The 22,129-nt window shown below is 41.5% G+C and overlaps 1 protein-coding gene across 1 annotated transcript in view; it reads right to left on the minus strand.

Moving 5' to 3' along the window:
- The window catches only part of tmtopsa (teleost multiple tissue opsin a), a 46,389-nt gene extending 25,890 nt beyond the window's left edge, over positions 1-20,499 (minus strand). The window contains exons 1-2 of the mRNA XM_029524904.1: positions 20,127-20,499; positions 9,814-10,142 (exon numbers count right to left, since the gene is read on the minus strand). Of these exons, the coding sequence (XP_029380764.1) occupies positions 9,814-10,142; positions 20,127-20,499 (702 nt within the window). The remainder of the gene's footprint in view (positions 1-9,813; positions 10,143-20,126) is intronic.
- Positions 20,500-22,129: the final 1,630 nt, after the last annotated feature.

Here is a 22,129-nt window from a genome sequence, read left to right on the forward strand (position 1 = left end):
AGCACTCTTGCTGTATATAGCCATCAGATGACATCAAAACTTTGTCTCTCACGAAAGTCTATGGCCAAGTGTCAATAATTAATGTGGTAATAATGTATAATTAAATCATTTTTGCCCATGTGGCAGATGCAATTCGAGTTGGTTTCAGTAAAGCCTTTGTTTTTGCTCAGATCATATCGACATTTGATACTAGTGGGTAATTGAAGGAACTTTTTCTGTCAAATTAAAACCATGGGGGCAAATTACTGATCAAACTTTTGGTTGGTCCTATTTTACGCATGGGTAGTAGCTGTGGCTTGCATATTGTTTTCCCAGACAACATCATATATGAAAAGATTGTCAGATGAAATGAACGAGTACTATTCATGTTAGTGAGTTGAAAAAGGCTTACTTACTGAAAAGACATACTATTTCAGTACATTAATAGCTACTATCATGGCAGCCTTTAAAACAATAAGACCTTTTAAATGCATCAAGCTCAGCTTCAGCTTCTGGAGTAGAATAAGTGGCTATGAGGCTGCTTTTCAGAGCCTGAGATCTGAAACAGAGGTGTGCAATTTTTAGCCACGAGAGCTTGAACCGCAGTCATTGTGTGGCCATAGAAGCAACAAGAATGTCAAGTGTAGATTTATAGACGGTGCTTTGCATGTAAATGAGCTTCATGTATAGAGGATGGTGTGAGGTTTGTACCTTTGCTGTTAGGGTGGGAAAGCCAAGCAGTGCTTAGTTAAGGCTAAACTACAGACATCAGTTGGAGGGATACTGAGGTGGAAGTGATCTCTTTATATTTGACCCCAGATATAAGGAGACGAGGGAAATTACGCTGATTTATCTTCTCAGTGCACCTGCAGGAAGTTTGAAACTGAATACTGTCAAATGAGCAGAGCAGCTCCTTCCAGGAATAGCTCAGCACATAGCAGGAGAGACAGAGAGGCTGCTGGTGGTAGCAGAGGGTTTAGTTAGCAGCTAGCAGTGTAGCTGTGGATGTGCGGTGCTGTTTGGTAGTAATTTAAAAGCTACAGCTCCTTAAGATTTAAGTCTCCACCGTGTTTCCCATCCGCAGTCAAGACATGAGCCAGGAAAGGTTAACAACCTCCAGGCTGTTTTTAAGATTAGCAAAGATTTGACACATAGATGTTTTCATACCTATCTTTCGTCTGTAAGATTACTGCATACTGCAACCGCACCCCCCCCCCCCCCCCCTTTTTTTTTGTGTGGCTATAATACACACATTGAATGGTTTCAAGGTATGCACTTGTTAATAGACAATGTATTTGTAATTATTGTTAGGAGCTTTACATTATTATAGACACAGAATCAAACCAGGAAATGATATAATATCAGTTCAGAGTTTATAGTTAAGATCTGATTCCTCTTATGACAATATCAAAAATCAATCCAGCAGATGGCCTGTTGAACACCATTATACAAGACACATCAAGAGACCAATCCTTATATTCAAAGATATAAGCCTCCACTGAACAGGGCTCAGTGTGATAGATGACAGAAAATTGAGCATTTGGAATCCCTTGGAATCAACAATGAACTGATTACACAGACAAAGGTCAGTGTCAGAATGACATAAAATATATGAATGTGGGACACACATACAAAGAAGCCTAACCTTCACCTTCTTAGTTTTCAAGAGGGATTTTAGCAGGCCACTGACTGTGATTTGGCAGAAGTGTTCCCTCAGTGAGGTTATCACTGAAAGCATCAGCAGGCTCTAGTTAATAGCGTCTCCCATCTAGTTTTGATGTGAGAGCTGCATGTTTTCTCCACATGTGCACAAGATTGGTAACACAGGATTAGCAGATGCCAAGGAGCCCCAAAGCTGAAGTAAAAAGATGCTCTGTGCCTGCAGTTACTGGCATCATGATAATTGAAGACTGTACTTCTGCTTTCCTTTTACTAGAATATTGTTTTACTTGTGTGTTTGTAGTTTAGTATTTTTGTTCTGCTTGTTATTAATCATTTTATTTTTTAGCTTTTCAATGGATCATGGTAACAGAGGCAGATAGAATGAACTTAATGAAAAACATTATAGTAAGCTATTTTAAAGATTGGAAGCAAATGTTTGACATTTAATTCAAGTTGTTGGAACTAAGAAAAGACACCACATTAATATACAAAACCCCAACATTTTAACCATGTTCGCAGCATGACTGAGGATCTTCCATCCATAAAAGCCATCTATAAAACTGCTGTGTCTCCATGATAAATGGTAACAGGACAATTGCTTGATGAGCTGGTCAAGGCTTCTTGACAGCGGGTTAGAGCGCCACTTTCAGAGGGGTCAGTCTGACATCTGGGAAGTAAAGCTGACCTCTTTCGTTCCATCCAAAAGTTTTGCAAAAGAAATGCTATCACTCTTTTGTGGTTTGTTTTATTTACTGCAAAACCTGCGAAATGTAACTATGAATTTTCCCAAAGAAGTTTCTGTTAAATGGGAAGATATGAAAAACGGAGCACTTGAGCATATGCACATTATTCAAAACAAAACCATCCCACCTCACTTTGTTGTGTTTTGTATCCACACGTTGTGTCATACTTTGTGGTGAGTATTAAGTGTTATCATATGTCAACATCTGTCTCATTGTTATACAAAAGCTGCACATATCGCATTGCTTTCTGGAGAGGTGATGAGGGGTGGAGATGGGATGTGGATGATAATGGCAAACTAGACAACCAAGGTGAAGAAGACAGATGATAATGGCACACTGAAAAGGAGAGACTATGAAACGAGGACATACTAGGAGGTGAAAGATAAGGAAAGAGAGTTTTGAAAAGTATGAGAGCAAGTGAGAAAGCGCGGGCTAAAGCAGTGACTGCAGCGAGTGAAATGAGCTGTGGTAATAGTGTGTGTGTGTGTGTGTGTGTGTGTGTGTGCGCTCACATTCAGAGAATCATGGTGTGAATGTATGGAGATGAGTGAATGAAGAACACACACAAAATAGGTAGAGCAGTCCAGACTCAAGAGACTTAAATTGATTTTGAGGTGAATTCTCAAAGGGCAAAGAAATACAGATCTGAAAAAGGCATTTAAAAAAACATAAAGGACTCAGCAACACAATGAGCAAGGACACTCCCTGGCCACACACAAGGGCACAAGACCTTTGTGGGGCCAACCTGATGGAGAACTAATTTGTGTTTTAAGTGTGCCGGCTACTCTAAAGCACAGCAGCCGCACACTCCAGCATTCTGCCATTCCCCCTACTGCTCACATCAGGCAGAGGTGCTTTTCCAAATATTTCCACAGCTACCTCTCTCTGTTTCTGTCATGCTTGTGAGTGTGATGAGTATTGAGTCACCCATGAAATAAACAGTTTTAGCAAGTAGATAGATTTTTCTATATTTATATATGCAGAGTTGTTCTTTTTGCTTTCTTTGCTTTCATTCATTTGTCCGTCATTTCTAACAGTTATTCCTACAGGATTGCAAGTCAGGGGAGGGGCTTAGACCAGTTGGGTAAGGGTGGACGCACACACGTGCACACAACTCAACTCAACTTAATGTGAACCTGTTTAGTCCTTGGAGGAAGCTGGAGTACCTGGAGGGTAACATTTAAATTTTTGTTCCTTGCTTGTTCTGGTATCATTGATGACTCTATCTCCCATGGTGCCTTTGGGGACATTTTGGACTTCAGGGAGCGTACAGTAACATTATTACCAAGATAAGAAATAAAAACTACACTAACTTCTTTTGGCTACATTTGGCCAGGTATACATTTGCTATTTGTATAACTGTTGCAGTGCATGTCGGTTAAGTTTGGCAAAACAATTTTTAAGTTTTCACGATGCAGCTGTTATTCATTTCACATTCAGCCAGTCTTCAGAAATCTTGGAGGCTGTTTCACTGTTTATTTTTTATTACAGTTGAAGACGTGCAACTCATAATAGCAAGTTTTCCTTATTTTTCACCAGTTTTCTGCATTTATGCACATAGTGCTTATTGTTGTCACATTATACTGTTAGCTATATACTGTTAGCCATATACTGTAGGATTGCGACTTAATTTTATCTTAATTATCATATAATTTAATTTGCTAATTTTTACATAATTAATTTGGTTCAGGGCTCTTGTGTTGTTTAGCCAAGTGGGTCGACCAATATAAATATATATATAAAAATATATCTTATGTTTGTTTGTTTTATGAATTTAAAAAAATATATATTTTTTTTACACTTTATTGGAGTCAAAATCTGTAAATGCATCAGTAAACATATCTCTGATATTAATTTTACAGAAATGCAGATGAACTTTTCATAGCTTTTTGATGAAAGCACATTGATTATTATTATTGATTAATTAACAAATTAACAAATTGATTATTTTACCTATTTTGCATGATATTAAACGATATTAGCTAAATTAAGTCAGAAATTCAGTTCGGAATGATGGAAAAGAAAGCAAAACAGAGGTTCTTCAAATCTGAAATTCTGAAAAATATGTAAACAGTATCACTTACAGTCGCTTGTTCACAATGTTAATCATGTTCAAAGCAATAGAAGCAGTAGAAGAATGAGTAATATAGCTTCTTAAACATGAGCCTTTGCCTCAAGGCAGTCTTTCCACTGTCTGATGGGCAGCAGTACAGCTATAGCTTTGCCTATTAAAGTTCAATAGGAATTTTCTTTTTTACTGCACCTTTGTGGGTGGCAGCAATGTAGGTGGAGGGAGGTGGGTGTAATTTCCTTATCTAAACTTTACCTCTTAATGTACATTTAGATTCCCCTCTAGTGTTCTTATGAAACATGATAACAGGTCAAGAAATGACCCTATGACCAAAGCTGGGGGGAAAAAAGTCAGTACAATTACCACATGACCAGTGCAAGGTCACTGAGCCAGCACAAAATTTTGATTAGACGTGCCTCCCCCTTCCTCCTCCTCTCCTGACCTCCTTGACGTCCTCTTGTTTTGTTCATACCCCCGCCTCCACTTGCTGCCACTTGTCCTACAGGACGTTGGAGAAATAGTGTAGCACTTGAGAGCGTTGCTAGATATCCACAGGGAGTCACATAATAAATTCAGACCAAGGGTAAAGATGTTTAGACAAGGGAAGGAACTGCCTGTTATCTAGCGAAAGACTCCTTCACCTGTCTGTATATGTGCATGTGCATATTTTATCCTCTTTTTTTTTTCCCCAATCAATTTCAAGTGGTCTGTGTCCATGTCACTTTAATCCATGAAAAGCTACTTTCTGTTTGTTTCGATGCTTTTGTTGCTAATAGAAACTGACAGAAAGATTTACTGGGCAATGATTGTTTGGATCAGGAAATTTAGTAGCTTTGATGAACTGCATTGGTTTGGGTCACAAATCATCACACAACTGTGCTCCCACTGTCCTCAGGCCACAAAGCAAGGAATTAGGAGTTATCTAATCAAAATTTTGGTCCCATTCAATGATTCATATCTTAGTTCAACTCGAAATATCCTGACACCAAATTATGTTATATTGTAAAAGCAATCTTCTTTTTTTTTTTCTTTTTTTTTTCCAGCGTTGTCAAGCTTTACAAAAATGGCCTTACTCTCATGGAAGTGCACAGTGTACAGCACAATGTGGCTTTGCTGTGGAAAAGTGCTGCTATTTTCCTGCTATTTTGGGGCCCCATGATGTTGCCACCTCATCCCCGGCTTTAGTTATTTTGGTGATTTGTGTGAATGTGTCAGTGTGGGAGGAGAGGCACACTCAGCCTCATTCATGCCACTGCAATTCTTGTGTACAATATTGACAGTGATCAGCATCATGGACCTGTTCGGACCACCGCAATGATCAGCTCATAGTACAAGATGGAGCATACAGTCTGCGTATCCGACATGATGAGGATGTTCCATCTGAACAATCATCTGCAAAATCACACCAATGATTAGTCATAATGAGGTGATGTAGTCACATCACACTTTGATGTGTACCACGGCAGCTCTAGAGTTACAATGTGCACATTCACAGATTGAACAGAGCATTCTTTGTGTACTTAAGTGTGATTTCTGATTTTAGATTGTTTAATGAGCTGATGGGCTAAAACCGCTTAGAACTGTGGCCATTTTACAGAAAGCTCCAATTATAACTTTAGGACACGTAATTTTGTCCTCCCAATCACTCCCACGGCCATTACTGCTCCGTATGTTGCTTGTGGCTTTTGCTGCACCAGAATGCAAAGTCTGTCACCATATCCCAAAGTTGGTGCTCAAGTGGAGAACACTAGATAGAAAGAATTGAAGGTTTAGCCTTTAAGGGGTCATTTCAACTGTTATTGAGTGCTGTCACACTAATAAGTAGCGCTAGCAGAATCTGTGAACCAAAGTTCATTGTGTTTGTGGTTTCGTTACATTAAATTTGTATGTTGCAGTTAAAGTGCCCCTCAGAATATATTTAGACAACAGATGCAGTTTTACAACCTTATCAGCCTGCACAACCTGATTGTAAAAGCTACAATAATGAGATAATGAGAACAGTGAGTCAATATTCAAAGTGCACCTTCAATGTCAGTGCAAGAGCATGAAGATCCATTTCAAGTTTTGGTTTATTCCTGTTTGTGACGCTTGAACAGTTTCACTTTCCCAGGAGCAGATTATGTGAGTGTGCTCTTCGTGATTTGCACATAATTTGCTGGTTCTGGCTAATCAAAACTTTCATTTTTATTCTGTTTACACAGAATCGCATGCAGCGATTTGTAGAAAAAAGGGAAAGACATATTTGTAAATTGTGTTGTTGAACTCTACACACACACACAATTCACAGTAAAGGCAGCTGGTTGCCTTTTTTTTTTTTTTTTGATTGCACTGCTGATTTAAAACAGCCTTTAGTTTTCTATAATAAGTTGAATTAACCTTTAGCTGTGGTATTGGTATTATTGCATCAAGAATATTTTTTGATCTGATATACATGTGTTACAGACCCTGAAGAATGATCTGTTTGGGTATGGAAACTGGCAGCATAGTCAAGCCCTTGGCTTCTGAATGGCCAATAGCAATAATAAAAAGTAGCCCATAAAAGCATGGGTCTGTTTTAAGATGTTATCCGACTAAAGTGCCTTTGGAAGGACAAATCCACCCGTCTCATAGCGTCTGTCCTCTGCACTGATATAGGCTTCAATTTGCTCAGAGAGGAGGCGCACTAAAAAAACCCTGACAATGCTGACAGATACTTACAAGCCTGCACAGACGCGCTGTGCCTGAGCATCTGTCAGCCTGTCTTCTCTCTTACTGTGTTTCTTCTCTCGGTTCGTATCTGATGGACAGGATGGAGCATAATTTCACAGAAAAAAGAGCAGATTTTCACATAATGGAGACAGTTTCCAGTAGTTTCACAGAGTTGGAATAAGATCATTTGAAAGCACCTTGGATCAAACCCAAACTAAAAGGAGACTGTATTGTTGTGATTAGGTTAATTGGTACTTTCTGCTCCCAGTTTTGTCACTGTCACACACCCAGCTGCTGTGCAATTCATCGGGGACAACAGAGCCCAGCCATAGTCACGCAAACCCATATAAACACACACACACACACACACACAAAACATAATGCATTATTTGTCTGAGAGGACATGACGCTGAGTCTGAGTGAGTTGAAATCCTGGAAAAATTGCTGTGGGATTTGTTTCTGCAAGCTGCACGGCTGTGTGTGTGTGGTTTTCCTAGAGAGAGTACACCGTGCCCTGCATGTTGTCTGTCCTGATATCCTTTCAGGTAGTCAATGTGGGGCAGAGTGTGCGTGTCTAACACTGCACATGCAGCAACTGGACTCATCATCATCATTGTGGTGGTGGGATTTTTGTTGAGCGTTCGACCTAACAAGAATTTTCCTTTATACATTTGGAGAATAAGATTTGATCAGAATGCCTTCGTGGCTCACGGTGCCAGTAATGCACAGCAGTGTTTTAACACACTTTGCCTTCACCCAAATAATAACAGCTTGTGTAATTTGGATATTGCCCTTACCACTCTGAGATTCTGATTACATTTAGTTTAATTTTGTAACCTTACTTTGTACAACACACTCTGTAACTTGCACATTGTTATTGAAGAGGGAGCGTGTTTAGTTCAGTAATGTTACCTGGCGTTGGGAAATATACTGTCCAGTACTCTCACAGGCCATTTTATTAGTTTCACGTGTACAACCTCTGCCATATATCATTTCTTTTATAGCTTTGTCACCTTTGTCAGATATATCTCTGACCATGGGAGGTCTGTGAAAAAACATTATTCTTGGGGCTGTTAGGTTACTAAAGATCATCAACAAATAACTTTTACTCCTACCCCTGAAAGGATCCAAAATACTTTTTCAAATGCTTTGAAAAAATCTGGCTGGATGATTAGTTTCCTTTCCTGAGATGCTGCATAAACAAAGGTTCTACTCTGCTCAAATTAAGTAGTGTCTGTATGTGGTCCAATACATCAAAACGACTTTATGAACCTACAGCAACAACAGCTATGGTAATTTCAGCGTGATGCCACTACAGTTTATGGTTCATGACCATAATTAGTTCAGCTGTTTGAATGGATTGTAAATATAAAATGCAAACATATAATTAGCTTCAAAATCAGCTGCGTAAAGTGTCCGTAAGGCAGCTGTAGGTTTTGGTTCAGTGGTTTGAACCGGAAAAAAAATAAATAAAAAAAATTACATTTTAATAGCCAAACCACAGCTTAACCGCTGCTTAAAGTGGACAAAGCTCTGCAAGCTTTTAGAGGACACTCGTAGTTACTTTCATGCACATTCAGTTCTTAATATATTATATGTGTGAGCTGTTTCCTTCTCAATAGGACAAATAAATACGAGGGTTATATGACACATAAACAGTTAGCACTCTGTCCGCTGCACGGTATTAGTCCTCTATTACATTTTTAATTTACTGGCTACGTGGCTGTATTATCCTTTTTACTTTTTTACATCTGTTTAGATCGAAATGAAGATTTGTAATATCCCAGGATACAAATTCTGAACTGTGCCAGCACACATTGTTCCTGCAGCAGACTGAAATGCACGTCCTAATAAAGACAAAAAATCTGTCTCCCATCCTATTTTAAGCACGCTCTGAGATGTTTCTTGTTTTTATTTAGCTTATTTCATTTATAGTCATATACATCAGATTTGATCTGATTTAGTTTTTCTTCCTCTTCAGATGTGATGCAGTGCAGCTAATATTTAAAGCTCTCACAGCAGGATTACCAACATCTGAGGGATCATCTGGTACTTTAGTGTTAACACCGTCCAGTGAGCCTTTTCTGAAAATTTAATTCATTCTATTTGGCCACTTGAGGCTGCGGCAACAAGTGGTAAATACAATACCAATATATAGACTATCTGTAAACAACCAGTTCTCTATTTCCATGCATGCATTGATAGTACATACAGCTACCACCTGATAAATTTAAGTCCAGAGTAGCTGTTTTTATTTGCATCTGCTCCAGAGACAAAATGGTCTCCAGCTTCTGTACTCTGTAAATAGCTGCTCTCATGCCCGGTCCACACTCCCTGTGTTGTGTGTGTAAGATGATCTTGCATGTTTGTGCAGCCACAAAAAATATATGTGAGACGCTGCACCTAGAAAAAGATACTGCAGAGCAGGTATAATATTCCTACATCCATATTTCTAAATCTATGCTCTGACTATCTTGCCCTGTTAGAATACATATAAGCTTTTTCTTGCACTAACTACCTTGTGTTGTTAAGTACCAAGGTTTATGAACATATATGGGTTTAAAATTTGAACTCCTGCAGGCGTGAGGTGCATTGTGTATTCAACCTGCAGTGATGAGGCTCGACAATTATGCAAATGTAGAAGTCTTCCTCGTTCCCCCATGGACTCACCTGTCTGATGGCACACAGCAGCTTCCCATAACAAAAGACAATGACCAGGAACGGCACGATGAGGCAGAACACAAACAGACAGATGATGTAAGAGACGTTGTTCGCTGTCTTGGCTGTCCAGTCGACAGAGCATGTGGTCCCGGGACCTTCAGGACCGTAGTGGCTCCAGCCCAAGAGTGGTGGTAAGGTCCAGACAAAGGAGTAGACCCAGGTCAGGGCTATCCCCAGGGAGGTCTTACGGTAGTTGGAAGGGTCTGCCTCAGTGGGGGCCATCATGGTGCTGTAGCGCTCATAGGAGAGGACAGCTAGGGAGATGAGGGACACGATGCCTGGAGCAGGAAAAATAAGGTAAACACATGCATAGGTAAGCATTACATACCAAGCTCCGTGTGGCCTGTCCTTTTAATTCATTGACTATTGCACATCACATATAATGAGGCCATCAAATACACACAATGTGCAGTCTTCCCAAATGTTTATCTACTCTGGTGAGGGGAAACGTGCAGTCAGTGGGATTTTAAGCCCCACAGCTTTCGCTGGAATCACAAGTACAGCTGAAATGAGCTTTATGGTTTATGGCTTCAAAAAGAGGCCTAGTTATGATTTAAACAACAACAAAAAAAAAGAGATTGCCTGAGTGAAATGTGCAGCGTAATAAAACTCTAGCAAGCACAGTGGGGTAATCATCTAATATTTCAGTTCACATGCCAGAGCTTGCAGCAGATACACGCTGCTGTAAATCAGAAACAGTGGCATTACCAATAACATCTCTACTTGAAGCAATGCAGATGGATGCAACATAAAGGTTCTCAAACTGTGTCTCTCTGTTTATGTTTTTCAGTGTTTCAGAGACAGGGCAGCAGGAGTCTCGAGCTCAGTGTTCATGTTGACCCCTCAGCCTTTAGATAATGTTAGCGGTGGTTCGTAAAGCCACAGTGATCCATCCATGGCCATCGAGCTTCACTTGGCAATGAAGTGGACTTAAACTGGGGGTTTCTTAAATAGTCCAGTCCTTTCTTTAAGGTAACAGAGCTATGACTATTCACAATGAATGAATAAAAGTGACAGTATTTTGAGCTATGTGGAGTTGTTTGTGCTGCGCCTTTATTCCCTCTGCCTGCAGTCTGTTTAGAGCAGTGTTTTATACCTGTCTTTTGCCCTCAGGTATTGTCGTCATGTTGTTTTTGCTGCTCAGACTTCTCAGCTCGGGTCTTTTATTACCTCTTTTACTGCAATTTTACAAAATCAACGCAGCTTTATGACATCATGCTCGTGCTTCTGTTTGAAGCGGGCAGTCTTCTGATAGCAGTCCAAACAACTTCACTGTGTATTTTGACAAAAGATGTTTTCATCTCCGCTCTCATTACCGCTCTATCTCGTCCAGCCTGTCGTTCTTCCTAGGCCGCTCTGTCTGCAGTTGGAAATGAAACAGCAGGAAGACTGCGCTCTCTTAACGTGTACTGAATGGTGTGAGCTTCACACATTTATCGCCGGGTGTTGTGCTCTAGCACCAACAAATCCACACATGCTATAGGAAGCCTTCACATGAGCACATGACTGGCTTCCGACGCTGCGGACTGAGCACTTTAATACATCACTCCACTACTCATCAGCTTGCAGTGCCTACCTGCCACCTCTATCATATTTTAAGCCACTAATGTTTGATTTCAGAGTAACTTTTGGGAACTCAATCATACAGCTTAATGCTCCTTGTCAGCCACTGTGTTCCCCCGAGTAATGTCATCTAGCATTGCCAACCCTTCGTACAAAGCAGACTGATCTCTGGCTGTTTCCCTGAGGCAGAACAAGCTACCAAAAGCTATTAGAGCATTGGCGTTCCTTTCTATATTCAAGACTATCTTGAAAACCGTCAACATTAGCATGCTTCAAAAAAATGTTTTAATGCTTAAGACTTGCACCAAGGTTTCCTGCTGTCTTGAAGTTTCACTGGTGTCCCTCACTCTTAATATGCTTCAGATGAATTCAGATGATGTGAATTCTTTCCCAGCATAAATATAAATCTTTGACTTTTATACTTCCATATTTACTGCTAAACTTTTAGTATTTCCCTCTGAGAATGACTGCGGTTTTATTTGAACCGTCACCGCATTAACTTTAACGAAGCAATTTGTTTACTGAATGAACCACAACCTTTCTTGAATTTAGAATTGAATTTGTGCTTCAAGCTCAAAAGGACTTGACTGATAAGAATCATAAGAATCCTTCTGCAAGGGTCATGTTCCGGTTTTTAAATTACTGACAGCGTGTTCCTGCTGGTTGGGGTGCAATAAGGGTTTGAAGACTAAAAACTAGATTTGAAAATGAAATCAAGTGTATTTAATGTGGATCAGTCACATCTGACCAGCACAATAAATGCCTAATAAGGTCAATATAGGGTCTGATACCAATCCAGGGTTTTGAATCGGTGCATTGCTAATAGAATCAGCAAAACACACAGTCCCAGCCAGATTTCCTGATATAGAAGTAGAAAACAGAGCAAGAAAGTAATACTACAACATTAATAAATCTGAATCATCTGAAGGCTTCAATCCCCAAACCCGGCTTGGGAGTCTGTGTGCAGCACATCTTGGAGAGGACAGAGTGATAATATCTATAAATGTCTACATTGTTCCCATCCAGCATTGAACAAGGAACCAAATCCAATCACACATTCCAAAAATGGGCTAAATAGCAACTGTCCTCCTCAGTATGACTCCCATAGAGAGGAAAATATACCAACATCAGGCCTCCAGCCGCTGGCTGCTCATAACTGTTATAGTAGATTAAGTTTTATCACTTTTAAAAACTGTTATACCAGCTCATCCTATCACATGCCCACTACTTTTTCTATTGTGACATGCTCTGTGACTAACAATTTCATACGAGCCGGCATGACAGACACATGCACAACTTTGGGTGTAACTTAACTCCAAGTGAAATCAGTCAACTCACACTCCATCCATCTTCCAGCAGTTATTAGGAAAGATCAAAGGCAGCTGTGGAATCTTATTTTCTAAAATAAAACATCTTATGATCTGATAAAGTCTGAAATGGAGAGGAAAGAGCATTTTTCTTTTGCAGTCTTTGTGAAGTAAAAAAGAAGGAAGTCTTTTATGAGATGGAAAGGTTGACTTCAGTCATCAAATGTAGTAGTAGTAATAATAATAATAATAATAATAATAATAATAATAATAATAATAATAATAACAATAATAATAATATATTATAATAGTAAATATTATTCACATCAATGCATGACTCAAATATTAGAATAGGCACCTATCAAAACAAACAAACACAAAACATATTTTTGTCTGTTTTCACAGATCTTTAATTAGTTATCTATTACACAACAGATTAGCTGGCTCACACTCTCTGACCTTTAATGCAGAGCAGCATTGTTCTGCTTTCTTTCTCCCTGCTGAGACCTTCTTTACCTCACCGTCATAACAAATTAGAATCACTCAGGCCAGGTGCTGCCTGTGCCGCCGTGATGCATATGCATCCTCTGTAAGTCTATCAATATCTGCGCTTGTGTGTGTGTGTGTGTGTGTGTATGAAGGAGGGCAGTCTGACTTCAGTATGCAGCAGGTGGGTCCAGCAGTGCAAACTTAATCCAGTGACTGTGTGCAAAGATCACTTGAGGCAGAGGGAGGCAGTTGACAGTATGCAGGGACACGCAGACCTAGTATCAAATAAAGACAGGGAAGGAAAAAAAAAAAAAAAAAGATTTGTTCCTGTTTCTCCGCAATGTAATGGAAGACAATAAAAGCTCTGTGAGAGGGAGAGGAAAATGCAAAGTGCAAAGAGGTGGGCAGGAGAAGTGAAGCAGCTAAATGGGTGCCAGGGGCTGATGACAGGAGAAGAAATACAGTGTAGATGTGAGCACACACAGGTCTGTGCAAGTTGCCACAAATTGTCTTCAGTTTGTGCTCTTGACTTTAAGTCAAAGTGGCGCGTCTTTAGAAATTTAAGACATTGGACGCTAAAAGTAAGAGACTGTGAGCAAAAAGGGGAAATCAGTGGAGAGACGAAGCAGGAATACCCTCAGAAATATCTGAGCAAAAACTCAGTGTTTTAACCACTCTGAAAAACTTTATAAAGATTTGGTGAAGGCAGACACTGCAGCTTTGTCAAAAGAAATGCAGCCTGGATTTTTCATCCAAACAATCAATTTCACTTTCCTTTCTCTGACCCTCCGTCACTCTGCCTTCCACTCAGCCTTTATGAGCCCATTGAGGAATTACTCACCCACAACCAATGGGTGTTCTAATGACGTCTGGAAGCCAAGTCTCTCTTACAGCCAAAGATGTTAGATTTTCATAAATTGGCTCCTTGTGGATGTTACAGTTACACATCTTCAGTTCGTGTTTAATCTCAGAATAAAACCGGAGTAAGCGAAAAGTGGGAACAGAGTACATCCAGATATTGAGAGCCATGGAGGCTCACTTTATCCTCCTCAATATGACTGAAATGAGGTAATTCTGTTTTGGAAATTGTCAACTTATCCCAGAGGAAGCTGAAGTAGCAGTCTGTTTTTAATTTAAAAGTTTGACGGATTCAAGAGTCAGTTAAGCAACAGGAAATTGAATTTAGTTAAGTTGAACATTCTGTGTGAAAATGGTTTGGTAGACCAAGGCGAACAAAGAGACAGTCTGGTGACAAAAGCCAGGGAAGGAAAAGCCTGCGAGACTCGCCTGCAGCATGAATCTTAATCATTGAGTCTGATGTGTATGAATCTAGTTCTCTCCTCAGCTGCATGGATGCCTTTAACAGCCAGGGGCCCAATGGGCCCTCCCATCCCGCAACCCGGCTTCACCTGCAAACCTTAAACCACCACAATCGCAAACTGGCACACAATGACTACAATGACGTACAAAACAGCTACTCTTCTATAAAGACATAAAAGTTCTGCAGAGACAAAATGGCTGTGAAGAGATTTGTCCTGCAAAGACTCGCAAAACTGCTAGACGCAAAGACACAACAAAGATACAAAACCAACCACAAAATGCAAAGCAACCACAAAGGCGCACAGAAAACAACATCGACATCATAAAGTGATGCAAACTGCTCAGACTGAAAATTGCAGTAAAGGCACAGAGAAATGTAGAGTGACCACAAATTCATTAAAAAAAAAAAGAAAAAAAAAGCACATAACTTGACCATAAAATGTCCACAGATTAATACGAAGAGACAAAGCTGCGACAAAAGATGTTAAAGAAGTAAAAACAAAAAGCTGGACTCTGAAGCAGGTGATACTCTTGATAGGAACTAATGCTTGAAATCCAAAGTTACCCTGGATACCACAGGGCCTGATGTTTGGCTTGTGCGTTGTAATGGATTTATACGTCAGGAGATTGGACGCGCTGAAGTCAGTAAGAGGGAACTCTATGTGCAAGATTTATGAGACCTTTTTACAAACTTCATCAGAGGAAAGTCATGGCTGCTGACTGCAGACAATCAGAATTCAATGTTCAAAAGAGCTGGATTCCTCTGTTTCTGAACAGCTCAAAATATTTTATCAGACATTCATTCATTCATCCATCTTCTACCACTTGTCTGTTTCTGGAGCCAATCCCAGCTCACACTGGGTGAGGGCGGGGTCACCAGTCCATCACAGAGCCAACACACAGAGACAGACAGAGACCAACAACCACTCACACTCACACTCAGACAGTTTAGAGTCACTAATTAACTCAAAAATGATGTCTTTGCACGGTGGGAGAACATCCAAACTCCACACAGAAAGGCCCCAGGCCGGCAACCGAACCTTCAACGTTCTTATTGTGGGGCAACAGCTCTAACCACTATGCCAGCACGCTGCCCTTCATCAAATATTTTTAATTATTATTATTATTTATTTATTTATTTTTTACTCTAGTGGCCAGTGAACTTTAGGATCTCATTTTTAGAAGAAGCCTACATTAAAGTCCAGCGGCTAAGATTAATTGATGTGGGAAGTATTGTTGCACTGTAAATACTTACATTTAATGTAATAATAAATAGTACGTGGGATTAACTTAGTTTTGATCAGTCTGTTAGGAACACTTACACTTTCATATGAGCAACATCTAGCTTGGGATCAAAAATGTGGACCAATCAAGACATTTTAGGTTCAGATTACTAACAAAACACCATTTCAATACTTTGGCATGTGCAGGCCTCTCTGGTGCCTGCCTGGAACAGCGTGGCAGGTCTGCTTCCTATAAGGGAATGTTGTTCTGTCAAGCCACCTACCAATATTGTAATTTGCGGGTTGCGGGTTTTGGGGCTTGTTTTGTAAAGTGTAGCTGCTTATTCGTGCTTGCTTTGCTGACTGTATGAACTCCTCCTGATTCTCTCCCAGCTCTCCACAGTAAAGCCAAAATGCTGTAGTTTGTCCACAACCCTGGTTCATTGGTTACCACGCACCGGCACAGAAAAGTGCAACAACAAACATAAAACTAACAACAACAAAACAAAACTCTGCAGCTTTTTCATCAGCGAGGCTTACGGACACTGGTTTCACTGTCTTAAAACAAAATGAGTCAGCGCAAACAAGTGAGCTGAAGACAGCCACTTACAGGCTGTCACACATCAGTGCTGAGGATAATCTTGTGAGTCAATTGGCTCTACCTCGACTGATAAAGAAGTAAAAATGCCAAATCCAGTAATCATGCATTTGCCTCATGCATGTTCAAAGACCTCATGAGATGAAAGGTGTGGTTACTATATATATATATATATATATAGTTATCAAATGGCCTCTCTGACACAATGTGATCACCGGTTGGGCTTTTTTTGGGCTTGTCTCCAAAAACCAGTTGCTTGTTTCTCTCGCGAGATGCTGAACAGCCCATTTCAGCGCAGCACAGATCGGACGTCTCCTCAGCTGCAGCGACATTTTTACCGCCATTGGAGTCCCGTGACTGTACAGGTTGATTTGGTGAGTGCCCTAATTGTTTTAACTTTTGCATTTTGTGTTTCTTTCTTGAGTTCTCATTTTTTTCCAACACCAGCTTGAGGTTGTTGTTAACATCAGGCTAACGGGGGTCCTTATTCTTTTGGATGTTAATAAGCTCACATTAGGTAAAGCTAACATTAAGTTAGATACACATTTCCCACAGGGTCAGTCTGTTCGCTTGAAAGGACGAAATGAAATGTAACGTTATTTTATTATTATTTTAGTATTCTAGCGTTATGTTTGACTAGCAGCTCTGTGAGCTGAGCGCCCCAAACGTTTTAACAAGCTAGCAGAGCACTTAACATTACTCACACATCAGGACTTGGTGCAGCATGTTAAGCACAGCAAAGCGTGGCATATGACCCTGAAACATGATTTGCAGCAATATTTCCTGAAAGTCATTTGCTGAGAACTAAATCAGGAGTTCCTATCAACGCAATTTATTTTGCTTGCAAGAGGTATGGAATTGTGGAAGTGTGAGTATACTATCTTTTGACTGATTTTAATTGTGCTTTGTGCTAAAATGATCCCTTCTCCCTTTCTAGGTTCGTCAAGAAGACCAAACTGTTGAATGCAGTAGACCTGGAACTACTGCACCTTTTGTGCTGAAAAGAGGCCAGTTACTGAAACATGGGTCCCACACTCGTACATCACCTCTCCCGTGCCTTCATAAGAAATCACTATGCACGTTTAAATCTTTCAATTCACTCAAGGTACATTTAGCAACATGACAAACACAGAAAGATCCTTGGAAAGTAGTTATATCTGGATTTCATTTTCAGCTGTGTGACTTTCTGGGGCCTTGCAGCGAAAATGACTTTTTCATTTGAAGCTAAAGCAAGTAGTTGCATGTTCACACAAAGACTGTCACTTTCAAAGCAAAATTTATTCCACCTTCAGTGCATGTATCAAACTGAGAGGCAATTCAAACTACCGACAGTGAACCTTCTGTTAATGTTGATTTGGATGAAGCCGGTGTTGAGTTGGAGGGATCTGAGCCTTGTGAACATGTGGATGACTTAGAAAAACAGTTAGTGAGTGAGGTGACAGGAAAAGCACAGCATCCTTCACTCCACTAGTTCCTCCGAGCACCACCTGCTTCCCTTCCACATCTTCTCTGTCCTTTGTTCCCCCCTGTATTCACTGAGGTGTAGCAATTCCCTCCCTGCCACACAAATGTCATTCCGCTCAATAAAGATCCACAAACCAACTTCCAGGGAGGGCTGGTGATGGTCACACACACTGAAATCATAAAATATTTAGCTGCAAGACTAAAAGTGCATCATTCTCATAAAGAGTTGACACACCCTGTGGTGTCAAACTGAGAGGACAAATCCAGACAGACACACACACACGCACAAAAACCCCAACCAGAACATAATGTAGCTTCTCCATTTCTAAAAATGTCATCGATTTGTAATGCCGCTGAAAATGCCTTGCAAGATGTTATAGAGCAGATGAACCAAATGTACTTGCTGTCACAGCCCTTATTGCAATTCTCTGCTCAAAGAATACTGCAGCAACATTGTGGAGATGACTCTTTAGTGAATCAGATAGTTCCAGAGAGTCATGCATTTCTCAGATTCACTTCTACTTGAGGTTCACTATCAACTGTAAGTGCGCGTCATTCATTTTAAGGGAATTCTCTGTCGTAATGCCTGAAGCGCTTCTCCTAAATTACAAGAAGATATTTGTGTATGTAATTATTTTGAGTATTACTCATTAATAATAATTAAACTGCAGTAATTTACCATTACTAAGTTCATTGAACTTTTTCTAAGGCAATGAGTTTGTGTTCTTTTTTTCTTTTTTTTTTTTAAGTAAAGTCAACATTTTAGATTTTACAATGTGAAAACAAAGTGGAAAAGCAATGAAAAACATAAATTATTCAAACGAGACTAAAGCAGCGAGAGTTGTCTGTTAATGTTTGAAGATACCGTACATATATTTAATGCAGTGAATTTGAAATAAGCTGCATGTGGATATCCATTTCAGGCTCAGTCGTGCATAGAGTATTACTGCTCATATCTTCAGTTACTTTCATACCATCTGAATGGCTTTTAACATTTTAGTTAAATAGCCTGGTTCTAAAGACGGTTTCTGCTCCACTCTGACTGGACAAGAGGAGAGAACATGTTAAACGTGCAGAATTCCCAATGTTATGACTTTGTGTTCCTGTCAGTGAGGTGAATTAGTGAGAAATTTCAGAGCCCAAGATCTCAGACTGGCCTGTCTCCAAAGGTTGATGGGATGGCAGCAGAGACTGTTCATTATAGAACCTTCACTGAGGCATAAGGCCAAGGACTTGTAATTTGTCTTTATTGCACTGATGAGCCTCCAGGTCAGCATCACATCATTTCAATCAAACCACGCTGAAGGGACAGCGTTTGGACGCGTAGTTCTGTGCAAAACTCCTGATTTAACAACTTCATCATCAATCCTTTCCCGTCCAAACATTTTTTTTTTCTGTTTTGTGGAATTATTTCTGGGCTGCCCCAGGCATCCCAACACGGTTCGACTCCAGGTCGCCTTATTGTCAGCCGCATGATTGTGCTACATTTGCATCGATATCAGCAGTGCCTCGTCCCTCGTTCCTAATTTCCCCGGGGTGATTTTTACTCTGAAACTGCTGCCGATGCGTCTGCGGCGGACCGAGCTCTCCGCCTCGGGCTGTTACGCGGACGAGCGTTTTAGCGGTCATTAAGCGGCATTAAGCGGCATTAAGCGGCAGGCTGCACGGCGCCAGCCTCCACGACGTGTCGGGCGTCCTAATGGCACCGTGTGTGCGTCCTCTGGAAAATATCCGGAGCGATGTTGCGCATGCAGCTTGGCCAAGTGGCTGGAAGTGTTTGAACAGTCTGTTCCGACAGCCCCGAAAGCAGATCACGACCTGCCGGGCTCCACAACTCACTCAGCACAGCCGGGCGGTCCCATGCGCGACCTGCTGGCCAAGCGTCCCCGGGCACCTCCATCAGCGCCGCGGGGCTCCGGCTCCAACGACGACTAACACGGATTGTCCGCACTTGAAGAAGACGCGAGTGCTGCCTGCCGTGACTGCAGCACCATCACACCCACAGTTAACGAAACGGTCCCGTTAATACTCACCGAATCTGCTGCATTACTGGCCCGCTGTCAGGCTTCTCTGTCAAACTTTGACGTGGCTCTAAGGAAGCTCATCACAGACACGCAAATGTCGAAATGCGCTGTAGTATCCACAGGAACGAGGCTGAACTTGGTGAGGTCTAAGAGGAGAGGCGCAGAGAGGAGTCCTGGCGTGCGGCGCGACGGCACTCACACCCACATCACACAGGACTGCAGATGCACAAGCACACAAACCAAATGGAGACCCCCCCTTCTCATGTCTACTCACCGAAGAGGGAGTTGGCGAAGCCGTACCACACGCATCCTCCTGCCCCGATGAGCCAGCGTCCCTGCGTGCTGGCGGCGAAGCTGAACGGAGTCCCCAGCACGCACACCAGCAGGTCGCTGATGGAAATGTTCACCAGCAGCAGGTTGATGGGGGAGCGCAGCATCTTGTAGCGGCAGAACAGCACGAGCACCAGCAGGTTGTTCACAAGTCCGAAAGTGCCGATGAAGCCCAGGCACACCGCCACCACCAGGTTCCCCGTCGGGCTGAGGGTGGTCCGGTGTGAGCCGCCCCCGAGGTGCCCTTCCCCGGCTCCGGCGCACAGAGCGCTGTTGACCCCTGCGCACCCGCTCAGGCTCACGTTGGACACGATCATGGCACAGTGGGCAGCCAAGGTGCAACGAAGAGCGGCTAATATGTCGTTGCCATTTCTTTTTATCTGTGTGTGTGTGTGTGTGTGTGTGTTTGGGTGAGAGAGAGAGACTTTACAGTTGATGCCGAAGTCCGCAACACTTGGTGCTTTGAAAGAAATCGGCGACCAAGTTGTGAGAAAGTAAAGCCGAGCAGGAATGTGGGATAGTAATTGGTTTGATGGGGTTGTTTAAACTTTGTCTCAGCTCCAGAGGAAGGGGGAGTCAGGAAATAATATGTATCAAAAAAAAAAAAGTTTGTTCAGGCCTTGCTCCACCGTGTGGTAGTCTACAGTCCACAATGCGCACTCCCCCTGTCTCCACACCTTCCCTGTCTGTCCCTGTTTAAAGCTCTGTTGCCCCCTCTCAGCTGACGTCTCAGCATTGGGAGGGGGATGTTGTGTGTGTGTGTGTGTGTGTGTGTGGTGGGGTGGGGGGCACACTCTGGTTGTAAGGTGGGGGCATGGAGTCGCATGGAGATCTTGAGGCAGACCAATCAGACTGTCCATGCTCTAAAGCCAACAACAAGAAAAAGTCCACCTTAAGCATTTCAGGGTCTGCCCCCTCTTACTCTTCTGGAATCACTTCTGTGTCAGTATAATGTAATAACACTTGATAAACACCAGAGCAGAACTTACCAGAGGTGTGTCCCTTTTGGCTAATGAGTTCAGGAGTCGGACTCGGTGTCCCACAAACAGCTCTGGACAGGCCAGTAAGTGGACTGTTGTAACAAATTATGGTCTGGCTAATACATCGCAACGTCACCAAGGCTTTAACTTTCCGGCTGAGAGCTGAGCAGAAGTGAAACTGATGGATAATGCGCTCCCTGGCGTAGTTTTAGGAGTTGATTTGTCCAAACCATCACATTTTAGCTTTACTTAGAGTTGAGTGTCAGCACCAGTAGTGGATAAGAGTGACACCTGTCTTCAGACTCGTCTCACCAACATCAGGTGCAGCTCAGTAGGTGTTTGACAAGCAAAACTACAGTAAATGATATTGAAAGATAGGGTGCTTTGGTTGGTGCTGATCTTTGAGGTCAGGGGTGAACTTTTACAATACAGAAGCTGTGAATACAGTGACTACGAGGTTGGTCCCTGAGCTGAGAACTGGTGAGGTCTAACATTTAAAAGCAAGATTAAGTGAAATTCTGTTTGTTTACTTTGAGATATTATTTGCAGATTGCTTTCTTTTTTTTTTCTTCTTCTTCATATTTTCTTGCAGGCAATGGGCGAAGAAGGGGTCAATAATAATTTTTAATAAGCCAGCAATAATAGCCAAACAGTGGGAGCCATATAATCTTGTTTTTCTTTTTCACAAAAAAATAAAAATAAATAATAAAAATGATGACACAACCCCCGCACCAGTTTAGGACCTATAGCACAAGCAGGCGGGTCTGGGGGAGAGAAGGCTTTCCATGCCTGAAGACGTGATTCATGCAGGGGTGGCCTATCTTCCTTTCTCTGGCACACACACTCATCAAGCGGCTGTCGTTGTCGAGGACATCATTATAAAAACCATTCAAAATTCATAATTCAGATGTAAATTTTAGGTCTCCAGCTTGTTTAAAAGTGCACATCACTGGCATCTGTACAAAGC

Source organism: Echeneis naucrates, chromosome 17 (genome assembly GCF_900963305.1).
Source record: "Echeneis naucrates chromosome 17, fEcheNa1.1, whole genome shotgun sequence".
Classification (NCBI taxonomy): domain Eukaryota; kingdom Metazoa; phylum Chordata; class Actinopteri; order Carangiformes; family Echeneidae; genus Echeneis; species Echeneis naucrates.